Source organism: Maylandia zebra, linkage group LG20 (assembly GCF_041146795.1).
Source record: "Maylandia zebra isolate NMK-2024a linkage group LG20, Mzebra_GT3a, whole genome shotgun sequence".
Classification (NCBI taxonomy): domain Eukaryota; kingdom Metazoa; phylum Chordata; class Actinopteri; order Cichliformes; family Cichlidae; genus Maylandia; species Maylandia zebra.
Genome location: NC_135186.1, coordinates 3,136,653 through 3,160,827, shown reverse-complemented (window position 1 = coordinate 3,160,827; position 24,175 = coordinate 3,136,653). Strand labels below are relative to the sequence as shown.

General features: G+C 39.4%; 3 protein-coding genes across 11 annotated transcripts in view; 2 read left to right on the top strand and 1 right to left on the bottom strand.

Moving 5' to 3' along the window:
• Nucleotides 1–3,220: 3,220 nt before the first annotated feature.
• idh3g (isocitrate dehydrogenase (NAD(+)) 3 non-catalytic subunit gamma) lies at nt 3,221–9,558 on the bottom strand. 2 transcript variants are annotated; one of them, XM_004558726.3, is made up of 13 exons: nt 9,410–9,558; nt 9,132–9,179; nt 8,874–8,885; nt 8,004–8,101; nt 7,788–7,903; nt 7,589–7,649; nt 7,354–7,486; nt 5,342–5,475; nt 5,129–5,231; nt 4,895–5,041; nt 4,704–4,798; nt 4,529–4,589; nt 3,221–4,044 (listed from the first exon to the last, which is right to left on the bottom strand). In XM_004558726.3, exons 1-13 carry the CDS (start codon nt 9,488–9,490, stop codon nt 3,943–3,945), a joined length of 1,191 nt encoding a protein of 396 aa, XP_004558783.2. In that variant the 5' UTR covers nt 9,491–9,558; the 3' UTR covers nt 3,221–3,942. The 2 variants fall into 2 exon arrangements, with proteins under 2 accessions (XP_004558783.2, XP_004558784.2); XM_004558727.3 differs by lacking the exon at nt 8,874–8,885.
• Nucleotides 9,559–9,696: 138 nt separating this feature from the next.
• Nucleotides 9,697–15,787, top strand: fam3a (FAM3 metabolism regulating signaling molecule A). Its single transcript, XM_004558728.5, has 10 exons — nt 9,697–9,987; nt 10,432–10,463; nt 10,547–10,654; nt 10,982–11,005; nt 11,103–11,226; nt 11,520–11,578; nt 11,683–11,733; nt 11,846–11,930; nt 12,535–12,661; nt 13,824–15,787. Exons 2-10 carry the CDS (start codon nt 10,451–10,453, stop codon nt 13,920–13,922), a joined length of 690 nt encoding a protein of 229 aa, XP_004558785.1. The 5' UTR covers nt 9,697–9,987; nt 10,432–10,450; the 3' UTR covers nt 13,923–15,787.
• Nucleotides 15,788–17,605: 1,818 nt separating this feature from the next.
• wnk3 (WNK lysine deficient protein kinase 3) overlaps nt 17,606–24,175 on the top strand; it is a 40,092-nt gene continuing 33,522 nt past the window's right edge. For 7 of the 8 annotated variants that reach the window (XM_004558735.4, XM_004558731.4, XM_004558734.4 and 4 more), the window contains exon 1: nt 17,606–18,170. The gene's annotated coding sequence lies outside the window, so the exon portion shown is untranslated. Of the gene's footprint in view, nt 18,171–20,735; nt 20,838–24,175 lie in introns of all 8 variants that reach the window. The other variant, XM_004558730.4, reaches the window with a different exon arrangement.

Sequence of the window (24,175 nt, the reverse complement as noted above, 5' to 3'; positions counted from 1 at the left end):
TAGCTTAATGTAGCTAAGCCATAGCTGATGAGCGGGGGAAAAAAGTCCCATTAACAGAGAACAGACTAGACTAGATGCAGCTGTGCTCAGCAGTGGCTGATCCGAGGCAAAATGAATGATTACGATCACCTGCACTGCAAAGCGCAGTAGAGCTGACGTAACGTTTCATTGACTGCACATATATTTGTGTGCGTACCTTTGCTTCTGGAAACGATAACCTAAGTAAGATAATGGGATACGTTAGGTAGGTATTAATATGGTTAAATTAAGATGCCAGAGAATTACTGTAAGTCAGTGTGTAAGCTGTGTATATGTGTGGACAGTGATGGGGACACATTAAGGACTGTGGAAATGATCTGAAGCAAACTAGGGCACTATCATGGGCCACAGGCTAATGAGCTCACATGTTTTAGAGCCAACGTCATATCACATGGTTTAACTAAAATTTTCAGATTAACATGCATCTTAAAGAGGTGGATGAAAGATATTAAACAAGGATTTCAAACACAGATGAAAAGGAAATGAGGGGGGAGGACTAAGATAATTATAAGTTGGTTAACCGGGCAGCAGGAGGTTTAGTGAATGATATCAAGATTAAACATGCCTGTATTAGCAAATTAGCAAAATTTCTCACATTAGTGTGGCCGGCGATCTAGAAATGGATGGTGTGCACTCTCATTTCGTTTCCTAGCTTAGCAGGAAAACTGATATGAACGCGAGTTAGATTACAACAAAGGTTACCATGAGCCACTTCACAGTAACACTGCTCTGCACAAAGCTATGCTGTTCAAAAGCACCAGAAACTCCATGCCCCTCAAGTTAATTTAGCACTTTTAAAAAATAGTTTTAAAAACAAAAACTTTTTTGAGTTACACTGAAACAGATGTTTTAACCAATAAACAAGCACAAGCATACATGTGGAACATGTTAAGTATGAAAAATGATTTGAAACTAATTGAAATCTTACCTTGCATGTGCTTCTGGTTGTACACAGAAATATTTCCAGCAGAGTTTTGAGATATTTGTACGTCAGCCTAAACCAGGGGTCAGCAACCTTTAGGACCCAAAGAGCCATTTGGAGCCGGTTCCCACGCAAAAGAAAACACTGGGAGCCGCAAATACTTTGTGACATCTAAAATGAAGACTGCATATATTGTTTTTTACCTTTATGCTTTGTGTGAACAACTAAGGTGTGTTGCCATGAAGTGGATAATTTCATTTGAATGTTCTCACTGAAACTATTTTGAGATCTGTAGATTATTTCTAACCAAGGACAACGTTTCAGCACAGAAAAGATTGTGTTGAATTTTCCAAAGGCGATTATTGAAAATTAAATTCCACGCACCTCAGACACTGATCACCATAAATCTGGGCATTAAAAAGTAACCATTTTGATGGCAAGATGATACTTTATGTAATATGGTTGCACCAGCCTTTTACGTGCAGCGTTTGCAGCAAAAAAACCTACAGTGTAGATTTTATACAGAGTTCCTACAAGGTCTGAATAGTAGCCCATAAAGGTCAAATGTCTGGTGGTTTATTTCAACATCTCTCTCACCCCTCACAACACCAGATCATTTGCTTAATGGCTTTGGCTCCAGTGGAGGCGCAGAGAGGAGCAGCTCAGGAGAGGTAATAAGACGGACAGTGTCTAGTATATCGACAGTGATGAGGAGTGACGGGAGATGTAGTGAGGTAAAAAGCCTGTTCCCCTGAGAGGAACAAGACCATTCAAAAAAACAAAAACAAAAAAACTAGTTCAAGGTAGGAAACCTCGCACAAAAACTACAACATTTAAGAGTGAATCCAAGTAAAACGGAGCACATGTAAAGGTCTGTCCATCAGTTGTGTCCGTGGAACAGACAAAAATAAAGACGAAGCAAGAGATTTAAAGAGCCAACTGGCAGGAGTTAAACTACATGCAGCACATTTCACACACTACACATCTTGATTCCCTGTGACAAGTAAATCTAAAAAAGGATGTGCCTCATCACAAAGGATTTTTCTCCTCAGTATGCAAATGTGCACACAGGGAGAACAGCTTGTAAGTTTCCCACAGAACTGCACAGATGATAAATTGTCTACTATCACTACACTGGGATGTGCGCCTATGACTGGAGGCCTTGCTGACGATAGTGAGCTAAACCACGATTGTTTGTATTCTGTAAGCAGCAGGCCGGTGCTGTGCTAGATCTGCTGCCTCACAGGACCGGACAGTGTATCTCAAAGCTGTGTGAGCAGAGAATTTTAAATAACTGGATCAATCAGTGGCAAAGGGTTTGGTTCGACCACATGAAACTATAATAAATTGGTTTCTAACATTTTCAGGCAGTGATGATAGTAAAGCCAAAATCCTTCACATTTTTCTAAGAAACACGTGGTCTAAGCCCAAGAACCTGCTTCCTAGAAATTACATAAAAAAGCACAAGAATTATCTTAATATTCCCATTTTTATCCAACAATCTTCCTGCCAGATATTTTTGCATCCATGATTCCCCTACTGTGTTTACGCAATGCAGACAAAGAGCACACTGTGTGTTCTGCATACTGTCAAGACAGTGTATGTAATGAAGCACACATCCAAGCAGCTGTGAGTTTTTTGAGTGGCAGCTATAGAGAGTTGTGTTGCCACCTGGTGGCAACATGTAAAACAGCAACCTACCATCTAATTTTGAAGGTTAAGAAGTTGATGGAGCATGAAATTGTAAAACAAACAGAAAGATCAGCGAGCTTTTCTTACTTACTAATCTTTATCCCCAGAAAGAGGCCAGAACACAAAGCTTCAGAAGCACAGAGTCAAAGTAACAACGAGGCTTCCTCTTGAGCACATATCTGTACACTCAGTTGACCATTTATGAGACACAGCTACTCAAAACAAATCCCAGTTATTAGAACAATCAGTATGACTTGTCAGCATAAAGCAGTACAGTTCTACAGACTCACAAATTAAAGCCTGAGAAATTATCATTAAAGCATATTAAACATTTCCAGAACAGGTTCAACAAAAAAAAAAAAAAAAAGAACTGTTAAAGAAACTATTTCAGTGGACAACCTTAATTTCAGCTAGGTGTATCTAACAATCTGGCAGCTTGCTCTCTCTGCATTTATATCCAATTAGTTTCTAGAGTGCATGTCAGCCACGTGCATCCTAATTCTTCGTAGTACTCAAAATACGTCTCAAATATGCTGAGAATTCAAACCTCTCTTCAAAAGAAAGATGTTAAGACATATAATTACTTTATTGATTACATCTTATGCTCACACACATACAAACAAAATGAAACCATTCTTTTCATATCAGGCGTTATGAGCATTTTCTTGGACAGACCCAAAAACAACAGTATAATATTGTGATATCATCCCTAGACCAAAAAAAGCCATTATGGCACAAGCAGTAAAGTTCCGGTTTGACAGCAGTCACGCTCCTCTATAGTGTATCACCTCTTCAAAGTACAGTTGCTGTGATAAGAACATAAACGATGTAACAGGACATAATGGGCACTTTACATTTATATTAAGCATTAATGACATTTTGGTTAATTTAAAGTCTGTGATGTAATCACAAAGTGAAAAATAAATAATGGCTGCTGCAGAAGGTATAGTGGAAGATGCGTGCCTATACTTGTATATTTAAATATCTAAAGTAGGCCCTTTCATGTTTCATACGAATCTCTAAGGAGATTCATATTCAGCTGAATAAGCTCCAGCAGTAAAACCGATGCTTGCAGGAGTGATAATGGAATTTTATCAAAACCCACCTTTTTAAACAGGTCATGTGAAACCTTGAAGTGAGAAAGCAGGCTCATTTGTATTGTGAACAGGTAAGTAAGCTGTGTGAAACGAGATGCTATGGAAACACGGACATCCTCTCTCAGAAGGTACACCTGTTTAAACTCAAACCACCTGATAAGAGCGTGGGTGCATGAACCTTCCCGGTCATTCTTACAGCTCTGCCGTGAACTGTCCTTTACTCTGGATGACCCTCATGACGGACTGCACCACCTCTGATGTGGTTCCTTGACCCCCGAGATCTGCTGTGTGCAACTGCAAATAAAGAGAAAAAAAAAATCATAAATAAGCTACAACAAACAAAAGAACAGGGTGCTAACAGATATGGTCCAAAATCCGTATTAAATTATTTAAGACCTTAACGTATGCTATGAAATCGTAGCACTGTGGATTGCATCTCATGCCGCATACTGTATTTGGATAGACGCTTTGTATTTTCTTTGTGCGTGCAAAGTGTAATCAGTTTCCCACAGTAACTAGTCCGATGCTGCACATGATCGGCAGATCAGGTTTTGGAATTTACTCAAGAAACAATCAGATCCCATAGAGTGTAGAGCTGCACAAGAGCTTTGTGAAAGGAAAAGGGGCACAATGCTGCTTTGTGTGAATGTATTGTGATGCCTTCTAGGAAGCATGCCAGAATTGTCACTGCGGCCTTAAATCCTATGTCACGCAACAATGGCCTGTGAGCTTCATGGCAGCGCGATAGGTGAGGAACCCATCAGTGAGGAAGGCTCACCCTGGTTTCGTTCATTGTGGTGAGGACTGCATTCCGGATCAGACTTGCATAATCATTAAGGCTGGAGACACAAAGAAGAAAAACATTATTTAAATATAATACAGTCACACCAATACACACACACACACACACACAGAAAACCAATGAAGAAGAATTTTTATCCGGAAAAGCTTACTTAAGGTGGTCCAGCATCAGGCAGCTAGCTAGCAGCATGGCAGTTGGGTTTGCAATGTTTTTTTCTGCAATACTTTTTCCTGTGTTTCTTGTGGCCTGAAACACCAGACAGACATGACTCATACATTTTCCATCCTTCAAAATTCTGAGAGAACTGTGTCCTACAAACCTATTCAAGCCTCCAACACTCACCGTTTCAAAGACAGCATAGTCACGACCATAATTGGCCCCAGGCACGAGGCCAGGTCCTCCCACCAGCCCTGCGCACACGTTGCTCACCACATTCCCGTACAGATTGGGCATGACCATCACATCAAACTGCTGTGGTTTGGACACGAGCTAAACGGCACAAATGGAGTTAAGTAAAACAAATAAAATCAGAAGAAGAACATTCCCCGGATTCCCTAAAATGTCATCATCTGTTACCTGCATTGTGGTATTGTCCACAATCATGCTGTCGAATGTGATGTCTGGATAACCCGAGGCCACTTCTCTGCAGCACTGCAGGAACAAGCCATCACCGAGCTTCCTGTTGAAACAGAAATTCCACACTCAGCATATCCAGGACTAAGAAACTCACCGTAGTAAACAAAAGGCCAGACGTGTTTGACAGGATACGTTTCCCAAAAGGTAACTTACATGATGTTAGCTTTGTGTACAGCAGTGACCCTGCGGCGACCTCTCTCCCTGGCCAGTTTGAAGGCATAATCAGCAATCCTGATGGAATTATTCCTGGTGATAATCTTTAGACTCTCCACTACCCCGGATACACTCTGGAAGTAGGACAAGAAGACAACAACAAATGAAATACAGTGACATGAGTTTAAACTGTACTAGAAAGATCAATAAGACTGTAGTGGGAATAAAGTGTCGTCTCTAAGACTACGCGTAATACTACATAAAGTAAAACTTCTGTCTACAAGGTAACACTAAACATTGAAAAAAACGATTAAGTGCAACAAACACAGAACAAAATTAGCAGTAAATAAAAAATAATCATTTTAATTAGTACTAAGTGGTTAATAATATAACATATGTTTCTGTACAAATTGTAAAACAGCATCTATAACTGTATTGTGTAAGCAAACATGGCTCAACAACTACAGTTACTGTGCTCAGAAGTTTATATACATTCATCATAGAGAATAAATGTAACGGAATGATTTCTTTGAACTGTTCTGTTTTCCCAGGGTGGAATGATTGTATAGCATCCATCTTTAATGACTTACAAAAATAAGGATTGGGTGCACAGGTTTTTATTTAGTTTCTCTGATTTACATACGGCCAGAACATAAATATGGGCACAAATATAAACATATACTTAAATCTTTTAATAAGTGGTGCTGAATCTTCTTCAGTGTCTTTTAACTCGACAAGGTCAAGGAGTATCAACTTCTTTTTAGTCATTATGATTGACTACTGGTTCTTTCTCTTTACCAGAGCAAAAATGATTTGTCTGAGCACTCATTGGACTGATCAGTACTCTGAAAAAACTCACTGAAGATCTAAGAATGAAAACTGTAAATTTACACAAGGTGTGAAGATCTCTCTGAAGAATTTTAAACAACAGCAGATTCCAGGATCCTCAGTTCAAACAACTGTGCATGAGTACAAGTTATTCAGAGATGTCATCACTTCCACCAAGATCTGGAGGAAGACCCAAACCGTCACCCACAGGTGAGAGGAAACTGTTCAGGTACAACCACCAAGGCTCAAGCCTAACATGAACCTGAAACAGACAAATAACTAAGGGACAAATAAACAAATAATGGACTATGTTAGAGCCTGAATGTATACCTTTGACCATGTGTGCATTAGAGAAACTGAAATAAATTTGGACTTGTGCACCCAATTCCTTCTTTTTAAGTCATTAAAGATGTATGCTGTATAATCATTCCACCTTGAAAAAAAAAAAAAACACTTTGAAAGCCCAAAATGACAACATTCACAGTGTAAACCTCTGAGCACAGTGGTAGCTTCGTGCACAGCAGGTACACATCCCGGCACACCAATGCCCATTTTAGTCTGCTGTAGATTTGGATCTACAGCAGACTACAGGCTCAGGGGGTTGGGAAGTGTATCTGTAACCGGAAGGTCGCCAGTTCGATCCCCGGGCTCTCTGTCCTGGTCGTTGTGTCCTTGGGCAAGACACTTTACCCTACCGCCTACTGATGTTGGCCAGAGGGGCCAATGGCGCAATATGGCAGCCTCGCTTCTGTCAGTCTGCCCCAGGGCTGCTGTGACTACAACCGTAGCTGCCTCCACCAGTGTGTGAATGTGAGAGTGAATGAATAGTGGCATTGTAAAGCGCTTTGGGTGCCTTGAAAAGCGCTATATAAATCCAATCCATTATTATTATTATTATTATTAATGCAGGATTTTCATGTTTCTTTGCAGCCCAGAAGTCTTATTTAGTTTCAGATAATCGTATTTTATCTGTTGCATTCTGAAGTCAATATTGTCTATATTAAATTCTATCATATGACCAAATCAAAAGATTTTGCACAGTTATTTTGATTTGGAAAATTAATGATGCATAGATGGCACCCAATTCCCTTTTCTAAAAAGAGACAGATAAGAAGTGTTTAAGGGACCATAAACATGTTTTTCAGCAGACAGTAGTATTGATTGTTTTTCCTCTTGCGTCTGACCTCATGCTCCAGACTGCTGTACTCTCCCTCTGTGTTCTCCCTGATGATCATGATGTCAATGTTCTTGTGGCGAGTCTGGACCCCGGGGAGGGACTGACAGTGCATCACATTGGCGTACAGGTCCAAACTCGTGCTGGTAGTCCACACAAAAGACCAAATTACGTAAGAAATGAGAGCTATTTCACACAAAAAAATGACCCTAATCTAGGAAACTAAAGATTTCATCTAAACTTACCGCAGCACATTATTTCTGGATTTGACAGACGCTGGCAGGGTATGTTTGGTTTCTATGTTACCTATCAAAAGAGGTAAGCAATTACACAGTTACTTTAGTTCAACTGTCTTATTAAAAATTATACTCTACTTACAGCTATGTTCTGTTTTTCATGCTTTCATACGTTGATCGAAAAAAAAAGAAGAAGCTGTTTGCTTACCCTTCAGGGCAACTCCATTTCGCCGGATGGCAGTGATGGCATTATTCATGTCATCATCGGTCTCCAAAGCAGAGTTGACATTCACCATCTCAAAATCAACTGGCACACAGGTGAACCTGCAGCACAATGTTCACAAACCACACAATGGATTCAATTCTTATGTGACTGTAGATGACATGTAATCACTCAACAGGACTGCGATTCAATCTAACCAACCTGAAAACTTCTCTGACATGATTGAGAAGCTCTGGACCGATCCCATCACCAGGTATGAGGGTCACAGTGTGCCTGCCTCCATACTTTGCTGGAGGGGGCTGGAAGATTGTTAAATGCCAAAGAATCAACTTCAATAAATAGAGAAAATTGAAGGTTTGGCACCTTTTAAAGACAGATCATCCACTACAGTAAACATATGTTATGAAAAAAAAAGTTTACCTTTCTAAGTCTACAAATAATCTCATGAAAATAAGGTACACAGTGAATTTGATAGTTTTTGGTATCTGGTGTCTGCTTATGTCCACATTACTAATGACATAATAACAAATAGATATGGTGTAGTAATGTTCACTGTGGTGGGTTGACAATATCATGCAATACTTTAATACACAGAAGCAGTAGGAATTCTGAAGTCAAAAGAAAAGAATAATAGTAATAGTAGTAGTAGTATTAATAGCAGTAGGAATTGCTGAAAATGCTGACAATGGACACAGCTTACAAATCACTGGCCAAAAATCAACCAGCACATGTCCAGAGCACCAAGTAAGTATGTTTGAGAGATTATTCTCAGGCAGTTAATAGTGTTTTTAGGTTTGACAAATATTTAAATAGATTTGATGATGTCATTACTGTGTTTATTATTGTGACTCAAGATGGTTAGAAATTCCAGTTGAAATTGATGGTAACAAAATTTCCATGCATCCATGCAACATGATGTTTAAAAACTGTTATATTATTTTGATCATGCTAGTGTTTTTATTCTCATCACACATCTTTTTTCCTATATCATAACCCCGTTATAGAAAATATTCTCGTTTAAGACATGATGCAGTGAATTGCAGTGAACCGTGTCACGAGTCAGCTACTTACAATGTTTTCTCCCTGTTGTTGAAGGTGAACAGAGGAAAGCAGAAGGACAAGAGTCAGTTTGATGTTTAGAAGAACAGGTTTGGTCCAAATAGTGGCAAACAGAGTAGTGTCATAACCTTCACCCCACAACAAAGTGGAAAAACACATATACACACACACACAGTTACACACAGTTCAGTTACACTGAAAAAGACAACTTCCAATGCAAAACATCCCGGAAACTGACAACAATCCCATGTACCGATCTGACTCACTCACAGTAAGCGAGGTCTTATTCCGGTGTCTGATCAAAGTTGTTCCAAATACCTGGAAAATACAAAGTGCAAATGATTTAGAGCGTGTTTTTAAATGGATCCCGTGTACGGATGCCGTAAAACCTGTGACCAACCCACAGATGTGGAAAAGCCCGCTAGCTTTGCTAATCAAATGATGTTAACAGCATGACCTTGTGTTAAAAAAATTATAACGGAGTTTAAATTAGAGCCACGCAACACCATTCACAAGCGAAAGAGCAAGGGCTGCGTGTCTTGTCTTACTTTAGCAGTGTTTCCAAGGCGTCCAACCCAGAAAGGATTCATTATTTTGGACGCGGAGAGTACGGCACTGTGGGCAGCCATCTTGATTTTGCAGCGCTGGTCGCGTGTTTAATAAGAGGAGCAGATGTGCCGATGTGACAGAAAGACTGTTCCTTTTTTTATTTATTTAATTTATTTTATTATTTCTTAAGTGTGATGTATATTGTAAGAATTTGAGTAAAAAAAACAAAACACTAAAAATAATTTTTAGAATCTTTTTTTTTTGGTCACGTGAGCCACTTCACGCAGACTCTGTACTGACGGGTTGAGGTCCGTGGAAAAGGCTCGGGGTGGGCTGTAGGTTATATCCGGAAGACAAATGGGCTAAATTAAACCAGGTCTTTTTCCATGTTCGTCGAAAGAGGATACCAACTTCAGCCTGTCTTCTTACTGAAAGCGTATTTATGTCAGGGACGACTCAATGAGGAAACAGCGCAAGAAATAGCAAAAAGTCCAGGGTGACAAGAGCAACAGCTCCTCGTTACTGTTCGTTACAGCCGGGCAAAGGCGGCAAAACAAGGCGATCCTCGCTTGTAAAGGTAAACAAGTGAACTTTTCCGGTTCTAATTCTAGTAGAAATGTAATTGACAACATCGCTAAGGGTTCATTCTTCAGTGTCTCGTCTCTGAGATTGTTTGGGTTCATTTTAAAACCTTTAAACGTCATCTCTGCAGAGCCATTTTGCAGGGCCACTGTAAAAAAAATTAATAAATAAAAACATAAAGCTAGGAAGAGAAACGTCACACAGAGGAAAAATACCCTTTTAAATAATTTAAAATAATTACATTTTTTATTCATGACTGTGTTTCTTTCAGATTTTATCATCTTTTAAAACTAAAGGTAGACTACAGGCAAAGACTATAATATTTGGTATAACTAGAAGCTGGGAAATGGTATTTTAAATAAGAACGTTTTACTAAAAAGTCTCCTGTCTTGTTAAACTACTTAAGCCACTCTAATGTCAATGCTTTTCTTCTCCCCAGGTCTATGAAAGAGTGAAGCATGAGATTAACAGGTGGGTTGATATTTTCAATGGGGATTTATTGATAAACCCATATGTTTCTGGCCTGAGCTGATGTGTCCTGATCATTGTGACAGGCCCCCTGCGAGCTGTGGCTGTGGTGCTGCTGGTGGGTTTCACCTGGCTGCTGGCAAACACCTTATTTGGAGGGGAGAGTGCGTCCTCTGTGCTGCATTTCTTCAGCGGTAAGAGGAATCAAGCGGAAACCAGTTAACTGACAAGCAAATAAAATTTACCAAACATGGAGGAAAATATGACTTTACACGTTGGATTGTTAGGTGTGTTTTATGCGAGTTAAATCTTTTGTGTTTGTATTGCTAACTGGTCAAAACAAGCAGTTGTTAAACTGCAATCAGTTTTTAATGTGTCTGCCATCTTAGTGACGAAGCTACAGACAAGTTATGTGTGTTGGTTTAAAGTTGATGCATGTTTGATGGCTGGATTTTCGGAATATAACATTGGTAAGTTTAATCAAGAAATCAGTTGTTTTTTGTTTGTTTGCTTTTTTTCAGGTACAAGTGAAGACGCAACACCAGGTAAGCAAACTGTACAGCATAACCTTACTCATTAATTAATACTTTCACAAAGTTGCATTCTTATCTTCCTTCTTATGATCAACATGTTTTTTAACAGAACCCCACCCACGAAAATATAAATGTGGACTTTCAGCCCCTTGTCCTCCAAAACATCTGGCTTTCCGTCTGGTGTCTGGTGCTGCCAACGTCATTGGCCCTAAAATCTGCCTAGAGGACAAGATGTGAGATTCAGTGTTAATTATTTCTGGTTCTTCATCTATGTCTTTGTCTCTCCTTAGTCCCTCCTTTTCCCCCCTTTTTTTTGTTTTGTTTTGTTTTCACACTGTTCTGTGTTTTTTCCTCTGTGCTGTCATAACCAGGCCTTCAAGCCTGTCTGGGGAGCTGAATGCAAGTATTGTTTCTTTCTGCTGGTCCCTCTCACCGTTTTGCCTGTTGTCTTGGCCCATATAAGTGTTACATAGTGTGAATAAGAGTTTAAATAGCTATGTATAAGCCTTGTGGTTTTGTCTAACAGGTTAGTGAGCAGTGTGAAGAACAATGTTGGCAGGGGACTAAACATAGCCTTGGTGAATGGTAAGACTCTTATTCTTCACGTTTTAGCAGACTATATTGTTTTTGTTTTTTAGCTCCTTTTTATGGTGCTGTTTTAACATTTTACTGATGTATCTTTGCTCCAGGGGTGACTGGCGAGCTTTTGGAGACGAAAACCTTTGATATGTGGGCAGGAGGTAATAAAAACCAGACATTAATGTTTAATATCCTGTAGTCCTGTAGTCCATACACTTTGGCAGTAACAACCCATAAACTGCACTTCAGATCTCATTTGATGCTCATTTTCAGATGTTTCTGACCTGTTGAAGTTTCTCCGGCCTCTTCATGAGGGAACACTTGTGTTTGTGGCCTCCTTTGATGATGCAGCTACAAAGTAAGGATTTGTGTTGTGCTCCCAGTTCCTCCCCTTTCACATTAGCCAATTTTAATAGAAACCTGGGAATAGTTCATATTATGAAGTATTGTGTTATAAATATTTAGTAGAGTAAAACAAAGAGGATTTTGCCTCATGTGCTGTCACATTTTCATGTATTTAATTTCTGCTATAAAATAAATTTGAATGCATTTATCTGGGAAGCCTAACAAGTTAAACAGTCACTGAGCAGTGCAAGGAAGAATATATGATAATGTGACAGTGAATGGCAGGCTTGACACAAAAGTTTTTCACCTTTTAAGATTTATCGGGGGTGCTACATGTGAACACCGACTTCATGATTCGATTTAAATTAGATTTACAAAGTGTAGAACTGAATTAAATCAGACTGATTCAATTAATTCTTGATGTCTTGGATGATGGTTATTAAAGTGTTCATGATGAGAATTTATTGCAGAGACCACCATATCTTCCTTATTAAGCAAATGGTGTTTGTAACTTTGTGGTTTCCTTGAAATAAAATTGTGCAGAGAGCATGTTTAAAAAAACCCTCTAAACTTGTTTGTTGTCTTTGGTTTTTTGTTTGTATTTTTCACTATGTCAGGCTGAATGAAGAGTCTCGACGGCTTTTTGAGGAGCTCGGGAGCACAGCTGTGAAGGATTTGGCCTTTAGAGACAGCTGGGTGTTTGTTGGAGCCAAGGGTATTGAGAATAAGAGTCCCTTTGAGCAGGTTTGTTCCTTTTACTATTAGTGCTGATCGAGGGCTGAAGGTGGAGTCGGTGTGCTGTCTTTGATGTGACGCCAATGTTCAGTAGAAAATATTCTTCCTGTGCGACTAGATCACAGTGCAACTGTCACAACAGTATTACAAAACAGCATTATCTATAACCACTCCTCTGAGATTATGGTCCATATTGATGTGATAACATCACACAGTTGCTACAGATTTGTAGGCTGCACATCCATGATGTATGTTTTTCCATTCAACCACATCCCAAAGGTGCTCTGTTGGATTGAGAGCTGTGACTGTGAGACTAAGACTGCAGAGGCTCTGTTTGCACTAAAGGCCAGCACACGACCACATTCTGAACTGTTGATACAAAGCAGGATGGATTCATGTTTTCATGTTGTTTACGCCAAATTCTGGCCCTACGGTCTGAATGTTGCAGCAGAAATCGAGACTTATCAGACCAGGAAACATTTTTCCCATCATCTATTGTTAACTTAATGTCAGTGACCCTGTGTGAATTGTAGCCTCAGTTTCTTGTTCTTAGCTGACAGGAATGGTACCCAGGGTGGTCTTTTACCACTGTAGTCCATTTTCTTTAAAATTCAACTTTTATAGATCCTCTTCTGTAAACCTGCATTTTAACAAGTCATAATTTAAGTTAATGCTGCATTTCTACAATGTGTCAGTTCTTCTCTGGCGTCGAGCTGCTGAGGAAAATCCCAGCAGTTTCTGAAATACTCGCAATGGCCTGTCTGGCACCAACAACCATGCCACGTTCAATGTCACTTAAGGCATCTTTCTTTGGGTTTCAGAAGTTTAAACATTAACCTGCTTTAAAAAAAAAAGATTAACCTACTGAAGTTTAAAGTTCAACAGGTCGTGTTGGCCATGGTAGCAACTCTGTACCTACATGCTTGGTGTTGCTGCCATGTGATTGGCTAATAAGATATTTGCATTTTTCATTTGATTTAGGGTTTTTTTTTGCATCTGGACTACCACATGATAATGCAGATTTTTCTTTTTTTTTTTTTTTGGGGGGGGGGGGGGGGTTTTCAATGGCTGTTCAGCACTCTGTGTACAATTATTCAGCAGCTACTGTGCTATAGGAACCTGATCCCAGTCTGTTTTGCTGACATCATTTACGTTTGTCTTTCCCCCTTAGCGTATGAAAAACAGTAAAAGCAGCAACAAATATGAAGGCTGGCCCGAGTCACTGGAGATGGATGGCTGTATTCCTCTGCGGCCACCACTGGAAAGTTAACTCTGCCTGGTACCCCTCATATGCATTGCAACAGAACCTGGAGGAACTGTCAGAAGGTCCAGGAACTGCTTAATGGGTGACAAAATTAAAGCTCTGGACCACAAATAACTTTTTTATTTGTCCTCTCATGGCAGAGGCATGAGCTCAGTGCAAAGATCGTCTTGACTTGATATATTTAAAGTTGCTGAAACCTGCTGTAGAGGATTTCTGATTTAAGCTTTGTGAGCCACTTTTGAGCTGAAGTAATGCTTTGGAATCAAGTAAGATTATGTTAGGCTGTGGGAAACTTCAAAGTCCAACTCAGTGTTTCCATTATGAAAATTACTGCACCTGAGAAGAAAAAAAAAGATATGGAAAAGTTAGTAGATCGAGGCAGCCCTATACTCTCACTATGCAAATGTATAGAGCTTTTGGACTTACGCAATTCCTCTGCTTCCGCTCTCACATGAAACAGTTTGTCAGTGTACACAGCTTTGATGAGAGGATGAAGACTAATTATCTTGTTGGTTATAAAAACCAATGGACAAGTATGGATTATAGAAAGAGCTATCAGGTGAACTCAGTTGTCCTCCAAGTTTTATGTCCACATATATAAGGCTAAACTTGTGGTTTCCTTTAAGTTTCTATAAATGTATTTTTTTCCGTTACAATAACAAAATCAATTGATAATAATAATGTTGACTGATAATGAATGTTCTGCTAGGGTTATGAGTGTGATGGCAGATGGAGAAAAGAGAGAGTGAGCAGAGATAAAATGCACAGGCTTTAGGGCTGGGTAAATACACACACACACACACACACGCAATGTGTATGATACTTATCAGGGAAAAGAACGTGCTGCCAGCTAGGCTGCAAACTTGCCAATGACTTAATTCATAGTGCCCTCTGTACATATTTTCTTACATTTCTTTTCCAGTAAGGCACCGCTTTTTTGACATTTACGGTGTGATTTATTCACTTCAGTCATCACCCAGGTATACTTTCCCTGAGCGCTGGAAAAAAATCTTACAGGAAACACTGCAAGTGTCAGATAACCAAAGTGTAACAGTGATGAGTGGATGAATACAGCTAGAATAGGTCTTCCAAAGCCATTGTTGGAAATAGGTACATTTCTCTCTCTTCAGGACTGCCTATAGGTTTGTTTTGTTTTTTGTACTTGAGCAACAGCATAGATAAGTGTTTAATACTATGATGTAGAAAAAAATAAACATCTAAGTTAGTGGTTTCATGCTGGAAACCCTAATTCAGAGTAGAAAGAAAAACTGGGTCTGTGGACGTATTTTATATTTCATACTTTAATATGTTTTTGTTGTGTAATGTCAAATTCATTAGTAATAGTGCTTAGCTGCCATTGTTTCCGTAGAACATGATGTACACTAGTTGTTGCTCATCACAAGTTTACAGTTTTGTTTTTTCGTCTGTTTTTTTCTTTTTAAAATTAGTCTTTGTCATTGTCCTTTAATAAAACTATTTATTTTTAAATACTTAAACAGAAAGCAAACTATTTGTGTGGGTTCATCACAACACTGCCAGTGGTTCTGAAGCTGTCCCAGGCCTGCAGGCATCTTTACACTCTTTGCTTTGCTTAAAGATTATTGGTATGGTTATTGATTGTCTTTTTTTTCTTTCTTTTTATGTTGAACGGATTAATTTTGCTTCTTGAAAGTCTAATATATATATATATATATATATATAAAGTGTAAAGACCTAGTTCTTCTCTATCGCTCTGTATGGTTAAGTCTGTTTCAGTCGCCTTTCTGAATTAGGTTGTGCTACCAAAGTGTAATTTTTTTTTCTACAAAAGATTACAGTCTGTGCTTTTATTGTGACGACAATGATGATGAATAAAGTATGTTCTAATATCAGTGTGTTTTTGTTTTTTTTTGTTTTTTTCCCCGTGGGCCCTAATATTGAGTCATCTGCCATGCTTGGAGAAATTCACCAGAGGGCGACAAAAGGCAAAGTCTCACTGGGGTTACTCAGTTCATCCTGCTGAAGGCATTTGCTTCACTAAGCATACGCTCTGCTGGGGATAAAAGCTTCGGACTGAATGCACCGTTTCTGCTTTGACGGAGTTCAGTGACAGCAAAGAATCGCGATGGTCGTTGAATCGGTACACTGTAACGTAGTAATGTCAAACACGATCAATTTCATTGTTTCATTGAAATGTGTTATGAGGCATTCAAGTCGTGGGAGAAAAATCGTGAATTCGCAATATGCGTTATTTGACGTTCAAAGGCACAAACTGGGGTTGAAAACCTGAGGTAGAAGAGCAAATCTGCACCCCAAATGCCTGACTTCTATCTTTTAGAATTAGATTGGGAATTGTTTTCACTGTCACAAAAGTAGAACTAAATTTAGTGCTGGATAGAGACCGGAAAGACTTTTTGCTCTCGTGGAAATCTTGTCATTAGCGTCATACCTTGCAAGAAAAACAGTATAACATGGATGTATATGCATGCATGTGTCCATATGCAGTTAAACGAGTAGTATAAACTAATTTTTATATTCCACTATTGCATTAAAATAAACTTTGAGGTACTTGAGCATTTCTCTTTAATAGTAAGTATTTATATTAAAAGCTACTTTGCGCTTGTACTAAGGTGTGTGTTGTGGATGTGCAATATCGTACTTCTTATCTGATAGTTAGAAGTTTCTATTTTAATTTATATGGATAATGTGGTGAATTGTTACAGAACAGAGAATGAAAGCTATAGTTAAAATCAGCTTCACCTTAACCAACTAATTGCAATGAAAGCATGAATAATGTGATGCAGGCGTGTCAAAAGACTCCAATCCGACCCCAATAAAAATGTTGGAAAACACGAGAAAGGCATAAATTATGGACTTTTAACTGTATTTTCATATAAGTTTTACAGAATTATCTTTACTGATAAAGGCCAAGCGTTTGCTCATTCTTGCTACACCAAATTCATAAAGCAATACATTATTTTTTACGACAGAGATAGAAATAGAAATTTATAGAACTATCTGGGGTTTCGGGGGGGGGTGGGGGGCTTGACACTGTTAGTTCATACGGTTAAGGCCAACGAGTAGTGCTGACACTTTTTTTCTTTTCTTTTTTTTTTTAACTATAGCAGCATTTATATATCATAAAGGGAAAAAAGCTGTCATGTTCTGTTGAAACTGTGCTTCTTTTTCTTATATAAAGACATCCTAATGATTCAAAGTGGGATGTATGTACGAGGTAACGTGAGTTAGTCATTCCTGATCTAATGTATCAAATGAAAGTATAACATGCACATGATTTATTTAGAGTTTTCAGCTTTTTAAGTTTTTATTATTTTACCTCTATTCATGCTTTTGGTTTTAAACTTCAGATTTTTAATTGAGAAATTTCTTGTAGTTCTACTGAATACTTCTTCCACGAAAAGCTAACAAACACACATATAAACATAGTGTTTGAATTAATTATTTTTTATAATAGTATATAGATTTATGCAGCCGTGTCTCTGTCAGTCACACATAATGTTTCAATTGCCTTTGCAAGACCGCTGAAAACCCTGCTTCCTCCCCTGAAACAGATTTTTTACGACGAGCATTTGAATGCATCACCATATCCACACGATAAACTGCGGGCATAAACACGCGGCGTATCGCCCTCTAGTGGCGTAGTAAGCTAACTGTCGGTTTGTGTTCGTCCTCTGGCTGATGATGAGCCCTGTGGCAAGTGAGAACTGGCAGGCGGCGCGCGCTCAGTACACGCGAGAAACTGCAGAAGGCCGTTGGACTCGTACGTTGTAAATTATGTACATAAGTTGCTGATATTTTCCGGATACACATGAATGGCGGGTTGGTCAACTTTGAGCCGACAAACCGAGCAGCGAGTGAGAAAATCTGTAGACCGACGGCAAGCATCGTCTAAACTGGATACACGTATCCCAAGTGCTCCGCGCCCGTGTCTCACACAGACCGAGGATCGACGACTCCGGTGGGGATTTTCAACCTGACAACACCGCGAGAAGCCTGTAAAATGTAAAGAGGAAAAAAAACGACAGCAACAAACGAACCCAGCGGATTTTTTATTTTTGTTTTGCCGAAGCTTTTTTATTATACATTTTTTGAGCGTGTGTAAAATATTTTTGTAGGCAGAAAGTCCAGTGTAAATCTCCTGTAAATAACACCAAGGTTTGTAGATAGATAGCCGACTATATCCAGTTTTCTGTGAGTTTGCTAGCTATTCAGTCTAAATAACGCTGGACCGACGAGCTGCGATGTTGCATTTGGGTGAGTGATGTTTGTTGTTATTTTCATTTACAGTGCAGATAGTAATTTGCGTGATTACTGGACTGTGGTGCCCCGGTGAGGTGCTGTTGTTATTTTGTCCGTCTGTTTGGGCATTAAGAGATCGCTCAGGAGGTGTTTATCATCCCGACACATAATATTCCATTTTAATTCACGCGGTGTTAAAACACTTAGTGCAGACCTGCGGGCCCTCACACACCAACAGTGAGCCCATCATTCGAGTGATTTGAAATGTGCTCAGGGCAAGTCCTGGAGGTTTGATGATTTATTTATTTATTTTTTGTGATGGTGTCAGCCGTCTCAGTCACTATGCTCTCGCCCTGTATCGTGATTGTACTCTATGTTATGCGTGGCGTTTCCAAAGTCAGCTGAGCTATCTGCTAGCCAATAGCTGTACATCATGGTGCATGCACATCCAGGCATCACTGTGTTGGTACCATGTATTTATATACCTATGAATAACATACACGAACCAGTGAGTACTGCGTGACCGGCCACATCATGGGGGCTTTAAGCAATTTGCCAATTAATGTTAAAAAATGAAAATCACCCCTGCTGTCTCCCATCAGCAGCAAAAGGTATTGATATAATATTTATAAATGTATGCATTCCCTTAACTTCACCATTGATCTATAGCAAAACAGTGGTTTTATCCAGATGAGAGTAGTAGTGGTGCATTCAAAACATTAGAGAGGGCACTTGCTAAACTCCTGAAATCAACACTATGCTGAGCTCAGAGTACTCCAGCATCCATGAAAGTTCAGTGACTGAGGGAATGGGAAGGCTCATAGGAACTCCAGGAGTGGTAAGCCAATTTAGTGACATGTAATCCTGTTTCAACTTTGGCTGATTAAGGAGCCTTTCCCGCACCTGGACCATAGGAATCTCTCAGAACTGGACAGCTCTGCTCGCAAAGGGGAATGGAAGAGAACAAAAAAAAAAAAAAACAGGGTTAGATAACATATTCCCTCTCTCGGTGAACAGTACTCCGTGTGTGCTACCTACACTCTACTCTCCCATGCTTGACCTGGATTGGACAAAAGTCCTTGTTGTGTTTTCAGCCTTGCGTTTCCCTAATGGGAAGAGAACAAATAATTGTGTTTGATCCTGGTAACCAGGATTCGATATTTTTCATTGGGCTCCAGAGAAGAAAGCAACATGTGCGGAAGCACTTGTGTAGTCGAGGTGGAGAAATAATCACTTTAGTCTCAACTTTTTTTTTTATTTTGTATTGAAATTTAAAAAGTATTTATACCCGTTAAACACAGACACATCTGCCTTTATATTTTATCTGTGGCCAACAGCTGAGACCTGTGTTGTTCTAAATAGCTTCCGCTTGACATTGGGCCCATTCAAAATTTGGCCAGCAGCTCTCAGACCTTGTGTTACCTCTAGCCTGTCTCCCCATATCACTCGGCCTCCATCTCCTCTTTAACCTCCTAAGACCCGAACTCTTCCACGGCATTAATTAATAAATTAAAAATGTAAAAAAAAATTAATAAATGAGAGCCACATATGAGGATATTCGTTTAAAATTTTGATAGAACAGTAGCAGTATAACGTCCTCGTAAGAGGATATCAGGCCCTTGTAGAGCAACATTGAGTATTTTGGCCTAAATAACCCAAAATGTGATGTCCACATATGTGGACGCCAGGTCCTAGGAGGTTAAATCTCTGTGGGACGAATTTGCAGTTGTGAGAATTTGGACAGATTCAAGTTGTTGTATTGGTTATGTGTGGAAAAGTTAGTGTTGCAGACGGGAAGTGGTTTTATGTGGTTAGGTTTTGATCTGCACATGAGACATATTCAATGAATCAGTCACTTAAATGCAGCCAGATTTTTTCTTGCCAATTGGATCTTCTAAACATTTCTACTAATCTCTGACTCCCTGGTACACTGTAACCGTGCTCATTCAGTCAAGAAAATCAACAAAGGGATAGTATGCAAAGTTCTGCCTCTGACTAGACTAGACACATGCAAATGACCTGATAATACACTTTGCTATAATAACTTCATGCCTAAACTGCATCTGAAACTACCAGTTTAGCCTTGGAAGTTTGATTACAAGGCATTCGTTTTGTTATTTTAAATGAAGAACGAGTTGATGGAAAACCTTTTTGCCCCGTGGTAATTGTGTCTCTGTAGTAATGCGTTATTATCATTTCCATTCCAGAGCAGCGAGCGCAATCTCCCATTTATTTGCTTAATTAACTTTTTTTGATCTACATTATGCAAATGAAAAATAAAAAATAGCGGAAAATTTCACAGTTTCTAAATCCAGTGGTAATATTTTCACATGGCCTCTTCTGTCTTATTTTAACCGTGTGAGATAACCGCTCACATGAGACCAAGAGCGAGTCCTAAGAGTCGAGACGTTGTCACGGCGGGACATTTGGTGTTTATTGCTTTAAAAATGATGGGATCAATGATGAATGGAGAACTGAGCTCTATTTATTTAAATATTTTTTAAGAATTTATTTCTGATTTTAGGCGTGCACTTAAAGTACATTTATATGTTTATGGTCCTTTACCCTGCTCTCCCTCAGCCTTCTGCACCGAGTCGGGCAGTGACACAGAACATGCCATTGGAAACTATTCCTGCGCTAATATAATCACCTCATGTTTTCAGCCTTTTCTAAACACTAAAGGTATGTCTCCACTCCTCTCCGTGCACAACTGTAGCTGCTTTTGTTGGTGCAGAAATTTAGCTATAGTCACTGCTTTCATTCACACAAACATTGGCACATATTTTATCAGGCCGCCCCCACCTTTTGTCTGTGCCAGCCCACCGCCCTCCCTTTTCGCTCTCTTGTTCTCTTTCACACACATTTTTCCCACCCCTTCTGCCCCCACCCCACCCCCACTCAACTCACTCCTTCCCTCTGCCTCTGCTGACCGCCCGCTCCCACCAACTACAATCCCTTGCTGTACCCCTCGCCACTTTATAGTCGCTCTTTTTTTTTTCTTTTTTCATCTGTATGTCCCCCTCAATTGCAAAAACATAGCCGTCTGCACTTACACGCACACACGCACACACGCACACAGTCCCCTGGCTCTTCCTTTGTATGCCTGCTTAATTTTTCAGCGGCTTTTTGTTTTGAGGGATTATTCTGCTTCCCTGTGAAGTGATTTATGGAAGTTATGCAACCGGATTGCAGCATATTTGTTGTGTTTAAAGATATATGTTTGTCTAGGACTTGTGCTTTTGTCTTTAATGAGCGTAAACACAAGTTGCACAGAGCACATTTTTCCTGTGCTTCACACGTTTAAGCATAGAGGTAAAAGTTATAAGTGAAAACAAACAGAGGCTTCAGTGGGTATTGAGAATAGAACAGAAGTCACATCACTGAAGCAAAGTTGTCACATTGATTTTTGGTGCACATTTCAATAATGATTAGGCAGCTGCAGGTGTTCTCCCATGCAGGAGCCTCACCGTAGCCTGCAGGGCAGGAGGATTGCTGCACGTCAGTTGTTTAGTTCTCATGTACTTCGGCACTGATAGAAAACTGAACAGACAACGGCTCTGACACGGGAACTTGATGCGCGCTACGCACCAGAGTCATTTTGCTGCCAAAGCAAGATGTCATAGTTTTAGCTGCAGCATTGGTTTTATTATCTTTAACTTTAGTTTACCACGCTTGCCCACACGGGCAGTTGCTTGGTCATTTGGCTGGTGTCAGGAAATTCCTTTCGGCATTCTTTCATTGAAAGGGGACATGCAGTTTGGGTGCTAGTGACAGTTTGCTTTCGATGTGTGTCTGTGTGTGTGGTTTTTGTCTGTGTATAAAAGATACAAAGAGTGCTGAAGGGACAGAGGGATAAAGTTTGTTCTAACCTGCTGTCTGATATCTGTATCGTGAGTCTATGTGGGTGTGTTTGGAAGGGAGACTGATCGGGTGTGAGAGACAGTGATGGTTGAACGTGTTTGATGTGCTGTGATAACTCTGTCCGGTATGTGGCTTTCATGGGAATTCCTTGCCCTGGGGACATGGGCAAATAAGCTCTTGCTTAAAGGGCAACTTCCCTCTCTTTATCGGCTGTTGTTTTTCCCCCTTTATGCTCCCTACATCCTGTTAGCCTTTACCTTTTTAGACTCACTGTACACTACAGTATGTCCTCTGTGGGTTACCCAAACATACCCAGTTTTCTGTAGTTTTTTTTAATCACTGTGCAGCAAGTCTTCGATTAGATGCATGCTTTTTGATAGTCTATCTAGTCTATCTAGTGATAGTCCGGTACAGGGTGCAGCACTTAAATGAGTAGACGACTGAAAATGAAACAGGGTTATGGTAATTGAATCAGTTCATACTTACTAGACTCAGCTTTTTAAAGCATGAGGATTTTCTGCTCTTTTTCTTCTGTGTTTATCATTTTAAATTTGGATACAAAATAATAGGACCTCAATTTTGAATTGTAAACACATACTGTTAGCTCCATTTGTTCTTGAAACAGTGACACAGCTGTGCTTCTGTACACCAGATCAGTCAAGAAGTAATTGAAGTGCATACTTTCAGCTTTTTTTTCAAGGGGATTAAGAAAAATATTGCATTAACTGCTTAGGAATTACAGCTGTTTATATGTAGGCCGAAAAAAGAAATGAAAAACTAAGTAAGATAATGTTAGATTTAACAATTGTTTTTAATACTTGGATGAAAATCCAAGTCTGATACTTCTATCAGCATTTACATTATCAATAAACACTAGTGACCAGTTCCACTTGCAACCATACATCTCCATGCCACAACATTGCCTCTGCCATGTTTGCAAATAATGTGCTTTAGCTCATGAGCTGTTTTCTTTCTTGCTCCATACCTTTCACTCCCTTTCATTCTGGTAGAAGCTCATCTTGGTTTCATCTGTCTGTGAAACTGCTTACTTTTTCAGTTTCTTCATTATTTTTTTGTGTCGTTTTTTGCACGTTATAATGGCTGTAATTAGTAAATTACTGAGCTCCTAAACAGTAAATAAATACTTTTGCAAAATAGTCTACACTTCTGTCACATACAGCAGCAAAATTATCAAAAACAGTGTCTCTGTCCAGAAACTTATGGACCTAACTGTGTAGGGTGCCTAGTCTTGCTAAAGGGTAAGGATAAGCAAACTAGCAGCTGTCCCCACATTCTGTTCTCCCCTGTTAACTTTAAGAAGTACACTCTTGACTATTTGTCAGATTCTTCTAAACATAGCTACAGGCTGAGAGCCTCTCACCAGAAGCGTTACCTGCAGCTAGTGAATCAGAGGGAAGTGCAGGGGAGATGCTGCTGCAAACATTAGTTAATCTTCTATCAACTTAATTGAGGACTATTTGATTCAAACACTGTTGATGTTTTTCTTTTAAAAAAAGTTAAAAGTAATAATAACAAACACATTTCTTAGTAATGTCAAGTAATTAATTTTTAGAAAATACAGAAAAGGGTAATATTACAAAGCCCTTTCTGAAAAAGCTGTAAAGTTTAAATGTAAGGGACGTCCTGCAACTAATTATGTTAATTAGATCAGTAACATGATTGGAGTATAAAAAAAAGAAGTTTACCAATCTACAAAAATAAAAATAATAATACTAAAAATCACATCTGAAAATTGTGGAACAATTTCTGAATACCGGTAATGTTCCTCAATGTAAAATTTTGAATATTTTGTCATTATCTCATCATCTATAGCAGCGGTCCCCAACCTTTTTTGCGCCACGGACCGGTTTATGCCCAACAATATTTTCACGGCCGGCCTTTAAGGTGTCGCGGATAAATACAACAAAATGAAAGTAGTACCGGTACCGAAAAAAAGAAGATTTATTCATAACACACGTGAAAAGACCCAGGAAAACCGAGTTAACGGTAAAAACGATAACAAAATAACGCTGAAAACCGATAAAAAAACTGAAAACCACACATTTCACACCTGAGCCTCAACTCTCGCGGCCCGGTACCAAACGACTCACGGACCGGTACCGGTCCGAGGCCCGGGGGTTGGGGACCGCTGATCTATG

Bases quoted from the DNA above. Each gene is read 5' to 3' on its own strand.
- idh3g (XM_004558726.3), bottom strand. From the start codon at position 9,490: ATGGCTGCCCACAGTGCCGTACTCTCCGCGTCCAAAATAATGAATCCT. The intron at 7,904-8,003 runs GTTGGTTAGATT...ATTGTGCTGCAG, and splicing joins CATGTCAGAGAAGTTTTCAG to GTTCACCTGTGTGCCAGTTG. The intron at 7,487-7,588 runs GTAAGTTTAGAT...GTGGACTACCAG, and splicing joins TCCAGAAATAATGTGCTGCG to CACGAGTTTGGACCTGTACG.
- fam3a (XM_004558728.5), top strand. The intron at 11,006-11,102 runs GTAAGCAAACTG...GTTTTTTAACAG, and splicing joins AAGTGAAGACGCAACACCAG to AACCCCACCCACGAAAATAT. The intron at 11,931-12,534 runs GTAAGGATTTGT...TCACTATGTCAG, and splicing joins TTTGATGATGCAGCTACAAA to GCTGAATGAAGAGTCTCGAC.